Source organism: Benincasa hispida, chromosome 11 (genome assembly GCF_027475165.1).
Source record: "Benincasa hispida cultivar pf3 chromosome 11, pf3_genome.v1.1, whole genome shotgun sequence".
NCBI classification, from domain to species: Eukaryota; Viridiplantae; Streptophyta; class Magnoliopsida; order Cucurbitales; family Cucurbitaceae; genus Benincasa; species Benincasa hispida.
Genome location: NC_143488.1, coordinates 73961763 through 73972220, shown reverse-complemented (window position 1 = coordinate 73972220; position 10458 = coordinate 73961763). Strand labels below are relative to the sequence as shown.

The window sequence follows — 10458 nt, the reverse complement described above, 5'->3', positions numbered from 1 at the left end:
GCGACATCAATGAGATCCCTAGAGCGACACTAGCGAGATCCCTATAAGCGACACCAGCGAGATCTCCATGAGCGACACCAGCGAGATCCCCTACCAGCGATGTCAGCGATACCAGCCCAAATTCTAGCGAGATTTCCTTCATTAGCGAGATCCTCTTCACAAAATTCGTGAGATCTTCTTTATTAGCGAGATCCTCTTCACAAAATTAGCGAGATCTCCTTCATTAATGAGATCCTCTTCACAAAATCTCGCTATAATCTCCACAGTGAGCTGTTTCCTTATTCTTCCTAAGCAGTTGTCTGCTTGTGCACAAATTCTCTGTTACAATTTTAAAAATTCATAACTCAAAATCCAGACATTTTTTGAATAAACTTCATTCTACAAACATGTTTAGAATTGAGTTAACTTTCTTATCTTAAAATTTCAGCTATAAATTCCTTATAATTTGGCCCAGAGCTCTCAATATTCACCTCGGGCCCTGATTAACCCGAGATTCTGTCTCTTTTGTAATTTCAACACTTTCCATCCTTCTTCTCCTGCCATCTTTCTCCGGCAAGACAACTTTGAAATCTAAATTCTCCCAGATTTCAAAGGGCACCGATTTCACTAAATTTTCTCATGTAGATTGCCAAAACCAAACTTTCGAAGTTTATTTTCCCTTTTAATCTTCCTGTCGCCTCCCAAATTCAAGAATTAATCGCCACGTGTCAAACCAATAAGTGAGCTTCCTTATTTTGTGTTTTCCTTTTCCTTTCTCTACAACTTATTTAAATAACATGAATTTTCACTTATATGATATTTAATATATATTCCTTTAGCCAAACATGCTTGTTTAGGACACTTTGAATTCGGGGTTTACACTTAGCTACACAATAGCTTATTTCTCCTTGCTTCCAGCCTCTAACCCTCCTAAAACATGGGTTCATTTAACTCATTAGGAGACATCTCATTACTTACTCTTATTTAAAGTAATTAGGGTTCAGGCTTTACACATGTCTCACCAGTTTTCAGAATTGCATGCATGATAGGCCACGTGGAAAATTTTGAAATCTATACATATGTATGTGAGGGCTATTCAAGAAACATGTGAGATCATGTTGTCTTTAATCCATTTTGGAGGAATTTTCATTTTAAATTATACCTATTTAAATCTTGAACTTTAATAAATTTATCGATTAATCATTTTTTTAAGATTTGGTTTGAAAAATATTGTAAAAATTATATAATTCTTTTTTAAATTTATCTTTTAAATTATTATAAGTGAATCAATTATTTAGACCCTTTATTAAGATTACATTTGAAAATTGTCGATGCATTTCATTCTTATACGTGTGTAGACTTTTCGAGATATTGAATTAATAAAATAGATGATTAAACTTGATGCATGGACACTCTTCAAAAGAAGTTTTAGTTGAGAGTCTAAATTGATTTGTTTATGAATGTTTAAGAGTTTAGAAAATTATATGTCTCACACGATATTTACCTAAAAAGAACGTATGGAGGGTGTAAAATTGATATATCTACGAAAGTTTAGGATTTAAATTGATATAATTATTGTTAACTTAGTATTTTTTTTCTAATTTAAAAAGAACAATTGGTTTTTGTTTGGCATGCAATAAATAAATATGATATAGTTTGTTTTAATAATTATCATCGATTTTTTTAAAAGTTAGATAATTTAATAAATTTTATTATAATATTTGTATATTATGGCATTCCATCTTAGAGAGTTGTACCAATGGTACCTATTCGACCTAATTTTTTTTTTTTAAAATGTTTTGTGAAATGGAATATTTGAATCGTCTCCTTCATTATTCTTTAAATGAACAACTACACATGAAAAGTTGAGTCCCATAGGTAAATTGTAACACATAAATTTACTAAAAATATAAAGGCAAAATGTATAGGTAAAGAGTTTTTCCTAATAACATTTTTTTTTCATATATAGGATAGATTTATAAATATAATATACGAATCCATTAACAACAATAATGAATCAGTATATAGTCTAGGCATAACAAACTTTAAGACCCATTCATTATAACATAAAATAAAATATAAAGTTTCTAACTCAACAAAATTGAAATAATTTAATTTATTTTGTTATAATTTAATTGATTAAGATACATATGTATATATATATATTTAAACATTAAAATAAAGAATTCATAAAGTAAAACTTCTAATGTTGATATGTTTAATCACGACCATAGTGTTGTAACAAGACGAACAATACCCAACGAAAGACACAACTAATTTGTTTTTACCATAGTGGGGCCTATCATTTGTAACTGAAATAGAAAAAACCAAATTAGCTTTGTTTAAATACTCTTCTCTTTTATGAATTTTATGTTCTCTAATTTAATCTTTAACTTCCAACCCATCCTTATCTTCTCTTTCTTTACTTATTCATTTATTTTTATTTTACCCTTTTAGTTAGACAATGATAGGTCTTAATCTTTTTTCTTTTTCTTTTTTCTTTTTATAATTTTAAGATTTCAAAAATCAAATCTTACCTTCTTTTATTTTATTTTTAAAATTGGCTCAGTTTTTTTTTTATTTGAGTTAAATAACAAAACAAAGAAATTAATATGTAGAAGAATGTTTACTAAACTTAATTGTAAAAAATGAAATATCCGAAATCAAATAGTTACTAAACAGGACCTAAATCGTTAGTTTTCATAAAAGTTAATGACTAAAAATGTTTTTCAACCTTTATGTTTTTAAGTTTAGATGGTTTAAGTCGTTGCTTTTTAGGGTTACTATTTTTATTGATGTCGCGTGTGAAGACTCTAACTAGATATATTCTATATTAATATGATGTCTCGTTGTGCACGCGTCATTTGAATATCACAAAATCAATGATCTTATCATGTCATTCAAAACCAATACACTAGATACGTAAGTTACGTCATTTTTGAACTGTTTAGATTGTTAATTATTGAAATACCATATCGTTCGTTATCAATAAAACGTAATAGATAATTGTAATTATTAATAATATATTTTAATATTAATATACATAGTAAAAATAACACATGGGTAACCAACAAATATTCTCAAATAATTACTAAATTTTGTTTCGTATCATTATTGTCTCTCTTTACTCCCAAAACAAGACGATACCTCAAAATGAGATTAATTTAAAATATCTGTCATTCTCATTTTTTAATAATATTTTTATAAGATTTCACATTTGTTCTATGATTCAAACACCCATTATTATTCCTAAAAAAAATATACCCATTATTATTTAAAAGGAATATTCCTCAAATTTCAAGAATAAGCCAAAAGAGAATAATTATCCAAAATATTGCCACCCTCATGTTCTCACGTTTCACCATCTTTCGTAATTACATGCATGTGAGACCATTGTGGGAGTTACAATAATAATAATAATAATAATAAAAAAAAAAAAAAAAAAAAAATAATAATAATAATAATAATAATAACATTTATAATTTTATTAAAATAAACCTAGTTCATGAATTCGAAGCTAGATGTTCTATTCTTCCATTCCAAATATTATAAAAAAATTGCGAGAGATCGAAAATCGAATTTCCGAATTCACTAAATAAGTATACATCAATAATATATGAAAAATCAGATATTTAAATTCTTATAAAAAGAGACAATTTAAACTTCACTCAATTAACTTAGACAAACTTGATACAGAATTATCTGGACAAATACTAAAATAGTGATCATTAGGCATGATGATCATACATTTTTTTTAATCTCTAAAAAATGCTTAAGTAGACTACTCCTAATATTTTCATTAATCCACAGTTAAAAAAGGGAACTAGATTTTAACTACTCATAAGAAACTAACACATTATTCTATTTTCTTTAGACACTAGATCATAATTCATACCATCATAATATTTTTATATATATATAGAGAGAGAAAATTGGAGTAACCCCCAAATTCCTCCATTATTTAGAGCTTAATTAAGAAGAAGCAATCATGGAGTAAAGTTGTTTTGCCATTCCTTACTTAGAAGATCATCTTCAACGTCTTCACCTTCATTATTCTGATTCTCATTTCCATTTCCATTTTGAATTTCATTTCCATTTCCATTTCCATTTCCATTTCCATTGCTACAGCTTATTCCACTTTCAAACAATCCTTGAAGCAACATCTTTGCATCATCATTCATATCAATCCCTACACTACCACCGCCGGAAAGAGATATTCAATCAACCAAGCAAAGAACCACTACCACAGTCTTCACCAAGACAACAGGAAGGAAGAGAGTCAAGGGCAGGGTAAGAGGTAGTAGCAGCCATCAAAATACAGAATCCCCGTAGGGTCTCCATCGTTGACGTCACCACCGATTCCAAAACCCACTTGGTGAGTGAAATCTATAGGACTAACAGTAGCCTCAACTCCAACGGCATTAATGTCGTTCACAAGCTTCTCAATCTCACTCATTCCAAAATTGTCATTTACCCCAAAATTCCACTCTGATAATAAAATATTCTCATCGCCATCTCCTTCAACAATAATCGTTTCCGTTCCTCCTAATTCGCCGATTTCCACCATCGAATTTCCTCCATTCATCAAATCACCCATATTCACTTCCGATTGAACAAACCCTAACTCCTCTACCATACTGCTACTACTTCCCCCAATTTTATCAATTGAATTCATCACCATATCAATAAACCATTGATCCATCAAATTCCTTCCATTATCAACCAGATCCATCTCATTGCTCCCTATTTCAAGCAGAGGAGAGTTAAAAGGAACAAATTCAGGAGGAGGAGGAGGAGGACGATGAACCTCTTGATGATACTCGATTCGTTTTCGGCAGTCTCTTATCCACTTTCCGACCATCCAGAACAATGCGAGAAGTTCCTCGTTGGTAAGTTGGGAAATATGACGACCTTGATGCAATTGATGCATCAGAAGATCGAGTTCGAGTTCTTGATTCTTCTTGATGAGTTTCTTTAGCATAACTTGAGCTTTGGTGGTGCGTTCCTTGAGATACGTCTCTTGATTCATTATTTTCTTCTGGCGTTCGACTTCCGAAAGGCTGAGAAAGCGACGGTAGAGGTGTTGAGCGGCGGAGAGATATGGCCAGATGACGGGATGGTCCTCGTCGGGGCCATTGACGACGGCAAAGACGAAAACACCGCAGAGAGTGGTGAGTTCACTTACTTTCTTTAACAATCTGAGCCTTCGTTTTTTGAAACTGGCTTTCCTTGCATTATCGCTTGCAATCCAAACCAACTTCACTTTCTTCCTTGTCATTGAGACTCTCTCTGGCTTTATTGTTCTTCTTCTTCTTTCTGGGCTTTGATTTTAAGGTGCAACAATGGAGTTTATTTATAAGCCTTGTGGTTATACTTTTTATTTTTATTTTTCTTTTTCTAAGATTTTTTATTCTTTTGGTAAATGAATTACTAGGGGCATTTTTGTCCTTTAGTAACTAGTGGTAATTAAAGATGAAAAATACACTAATGCATCCTGCATTCCACCTATCTTTCTATAGTCACTCAATAGTCCAATCACAGTTTACCATATGATTAGAAGAGTTGCATCGGTATGAGAAATATTCAGATATATCTGGGTCTATATCTATCTTTGTGTATCCACCAAATTATCTTATCATAATTTGTTACGTGATAAATTCTTTTTATCTCTTTATTTAAATATTTTAATTCTTATTGTGTGTGATGAAAGTAAGATGCATAGAAATGTATACATCCTAGACCACATCTTTTTTTTTAGTCTTACTCTAACCATAGAAAATAAATAATTTAATATAGATATATGAGTAATATTTAAGTGCAGCCACAAGACTCTACTCATCTCCATGCACGCGTTGATACTCGAGTGAGTTGTACAAAAATGAGTGCAACACGGGATGCACCTAAGTGTGTATATATGTATATATGAGAAGAGTTGATTGTGTGATAAACTATGGTTTTTTTTTTTTTTTTTTGACTGGAGTAGGGGAGGCGAATCTCTCACTTCGAGGTTAATAATACAAACACTTTGCCAGTTGAAACTATGCTCATTTTGGCAAACTATAGTCGGATGATAGAGTGAGCTACACAAAGTTGGCTATGAATGCAAATTTTTCTTTAGGATAGATGAAAATTATTGTAAAAAGATTAGGAAAAAACAAACACAATTTTCAAAGCCCAAAATCCAAAACAAACTAATTAACCAAAACCTAAATTTGATGTACAATTATAAGCAAAAGTTGTGTAGCCTATATAATTAAACACCTTTAGAGAAATCATTAAATCTACCAAAACTTACTTGAAAAAAAAAAAAGAAAAAGAAATAGAATATATCACAAAAGCTATACAAAATCAAACCCTACAAAGTGTTAAAAAAAATGAACTTTAAACAATTTATTTTCGAAATAAAAATTCATATTTTTCAACATTCAAATTGTGATTGGTGAATGTTAAAGGAAAATCTGGAATATTAGAGGTAGTTATATAGCAATTAACCCAAAATTAAATATTACTTTATCATCTTAGTTGTCATTTTGACTAAAAAGAAAAAACTTTATTATTATTTATTATTCCAAAAATATACATTTATATATTATATTAGGTGTGAAATGGGAATTACATGTAATCATTTGAATTGATATTTGAAATGAACTGTTGCTTTTTCTTTTCTTTGTTTTTATGTGAAAAAATTATTATTATTTTTAATTTTTTTTTATAATCTATTATTACATTTTCGTTTTCTCTTTTTGTTTTGTTCTTACTGGCATTAATCTTTTATAATTTTAAGGCTATGAGTACCAAAGATTAACAAATCTTCTCTTATTTAGCGATGAAATGTAGTGAGATTTGTAATATGTTTCCTTTCCTTTTGTGAATTTCGAGGCAGGTATTTTATCTCAGTTAAACGATAGTGAGTTTTATGAAAGTAATTTAATCACTAAATTTTAGTGGATAATGAATTTAAGGGTAATTATTTTATATGGTAAAACTATTGAAAATATTTTTAGTATAACAAAATATTATTGTCTATTCGTGATAGATCGCGATAGACATCTATCAATGGACGACATTTCACAATGGACATCAATCTCGCAGTCTATCATTGGTAGATAGTAATATTATGTTATATTTGTAAATAAGTTGGTTCATTTTCCTTTATCTGAAAACACCCCATGATTTTGTCTCTATATTTTTATTTTTATAATAATTTAGTACTTGGATTTGAAAATTTGTAATGATGTCATCCGTATCTTGAACAATCGTTATGCTTTTAAAAGTGCATAGGCTAATGGGCGTTTGGGGAAAATAGTTGGTTATTATAGTCCTAGGTTATTATAATTAAGTTATAATAGTTTGTGCATTAAGTATAGATTATTTTAGTTTGAGTTATAATAGTATGTATTTGAGGTGTAAACTATTTTAATTTGAGAAGAAAATAGTAAATACTATAGCAATGAATAAAAAAGAGATGAATGTAAAATAGTAAAAGCTATAACAAATAGTAAATACTGTAGCAAATGAGAGTTTTGAAATAATGTTGATTGTAGGTATTTAATATAACAAAAGATGCTTATTATAATCTTATGATAGTCTTCGCTCCAAACACACCTTAAATTGTTACATACTAAAGATCAAAAGACTAAATTGTTACTTTTCATAAATATTCACGATTAAGAATATTTATTTTAACTTTTAAGAGTGTGAATGTTTTGAGTTGTTAGTTTTTAGGGATACTATTTTTATCGATTTCACTCCTGGAAATCTGATTAAACATATTCTATTATCGTATGATGTCGTGTTCTGCATGTGACATCTAAATATCATGAAATCAATGTTCTCATCGTATCTTTCAAAACCGACATACTAGATATGTAATTTACGTCATTTTTGACTTGTTTAGAGGGTCAATTATTAAAATATCATATCATTATTGTCAATGAAAGTAATACATATGATCAACTATTTATGATATATTTCAATATTAATAAACATAGTAAGGATAATACATAGATAATCGTTAATTTTTTCTTAATAATTATTAAATTTTGTTTCCTACCATTATTTTCTCTTTTAAATAAAGTAAAACAACATCAATCCACAGATTTAATATATATATATATATATATGATAATTTCAAATTACCCATATTATTATTTAAAAAGAATATTCTTAATATTCTTTTGAAGAATAAGCCAAAAGAAGAATAATTAAATCCAAAATGTTACAATACAACTCTCACAGCCTCACTGGTTTCCGAAATTGCATGCATGACAGACCACGTGGAAGATTTTTAAATCTATACATATGGGCGTGAGACCAGCTATTCAAGAAACATGTGAGATCATGTTGTCTTTAATCAATTTTTCAGAAATTTTCATTTTACATCCCTTAAATTATACCTATTTAAATCTTGAATTTTCATAAATTTACTAAAAATATAAAGGAAAAATGTATAGGTAAAGAGTTTCTCCTAATAACATTTTTTTCATCTATAGGATAGATTTATAAATGTAATATATGAATGGATATTAACAATGACACTTATGAATCAGTATATAGTCTAGGCATAACAAACTTTGAGACCCATTCGTTATAACATAAAATAAAATATAAAGTTTCTAACTCAACAAAACTGACATAATTTAATTTATTTTGCTATAATTTAATTATATATATAATTTCAACCAAAATGTCAAAATCTCACGTTTCGAAAATCCAAGGATTAAGAAAATAACTTAAACCAATATATATACACATTAAAATAAAGAATTCATAACGTAAAACTTGTAACGTTGATATCCCCATGGTTTAATCACGACCATAGTGTTGTAACAAGACAAACAATACCAATGAAACGGACAACTAATTTGTTTTTACCATAGTGTGGCCCCACCATTTGTGACTGAAATAGAAAAAACTAAATTAGCTTTGTTCAAATACTCTTCTCTTTTGTGAATTTTATGCTCTCTAATCTTATCTTTAACTTCCAACCCATCCTTATCTTTTCTTTCTTTGCTTTTTAATCTTATTTTTATTTTTTATTTTACCCTTTTAGTTAGACAATGGTAGGATCTAGATTATCCATAATTGTTTTTAAAAATTGTAATCGATATTTTATCTACATAATTATATTAAAATTAATAGACCGTTTTTTAAATCTATTTTCAATAGATTCACTTTCTCCTAACTACCGACAAGTTTATATTTGGTGATAAATTAGGAATATTTTCTATGTTTGGAAGTAATTTTAGAATGTTTGAAATTACGTGTGTTTTAAAATAGTGATTATTGGGTAATGGTGTATACAGGTGAAACCCACAATTATTTAGACCTCGTTCATAACTATTTAATTTTTTAAAAGTTAGATTTGTTTTCTTCAAATTTATTTATTTATTTATTTTAAAATTTGAATTAGCATCAAATCTTTATTTTGAAATATCACTCTATATTCTATTTATCCTTTTTCTTCTTTCTTCTTTCTTTCTTTCTTTTTTTTTTCTCTCTCTCTCTCTCTCTCTTTTTTTAATTAGTATCAAAGCCTTTCTTTTGAAATTTTTATTTATCCATCCATTTTTTCTTGTTTTATTTTCAAATAATACTTTATCTAAATTTTTTCATACTTATCCTTTTTATTATTTATTATGTTTTCACACTATCATAGTTTATTTCCTCTCCATTTTTTTAATGATTTGCTGTAAAACCCGAATTACTTCAAGTAAGAGTAAGTAATGTGATGTCTTCTAATGAGCTAAATAAAACCATGTCTTAGGAAGGGAAGAAGATGTAAGCAAGAAGAAATAGGCTCTTGGGTAACTAAGTGTAAAAGTAGGACAAAACTCGACTAGACTAAGGAAAGTCATGCTTGATGGTGGAATGCATAATAAGCATATGAATGAGACCATGCCATCTAATGAGGTATGGTGCTGAAGTAATATTGTGAGTGAAGTTAGCAAAAGGAAATTTGCTAAATCCTAGCCCTTTATCACCAATAGTGGGCCAGGTGGCACAAGGAGGGTTCATGCTGGATTTTAGGCGGTAATATAAGCAAGAAGGTCGAGTTCATTGGGTCGGTTTGGACAAACTACTTAGACTATTTATGTAATTTCGCTGTGTGTCTATTTTCTGTGGCTGGGCTGCTGGAAGGAAAACACGCCGGAATAAGGCCGGAGGGTCAAAATAAAGATGAAGGATTCGTTTCTCGAGTGAATCTAGGCCATCAGTGAATAATTGAAGCTCCAGGACGAATTACGAAGCGTTATGGGCTAAAAATTTGAGGAAATATTTTTAACTCAGTTATAAACAACCTTGTAGAATGAAACTTTTTAAGATGAGGCCTGGAAATTGAGTTATATAATTTTGAAGTTTGAACTGGAAATTGTTGAACAAGCAGACAACTGTTTGAATTGGGGTCAATGATGAAGTTTTGAATCTCTAGATTAACGACGAGGAATTTTGAACTAAAATTTTAAGGTAATGTTGCTA

At 29.2% G+C, this 10458-nt stretch overlaps 1 protein-coding gene across 1 annotated transcript; it reads right to left on the bottom strand.

The window, feature by feature from the left end:
* Positions 1-3965: 3965 nt before the first annotated feature.
* On the bottom strand, positions 3966-5257 carry LOC120090815 (uncharacterized). The gene is made up of 2 exons (XM_039048522.2): positions 4279-5257; positions 3966-4183 (listed from the first exon to the last, which is right to left on the bottom strand). The coding sequence occupies exons 1-2, from the start codon at positions 5255-5257 to the stop codon at positions 3966-3968; spliced, it is 1197 nt and encodes a 398-aa protein (XP_038904450.2).
* Positions 5258-10458: the final 5201 nt, after the last annotated feature.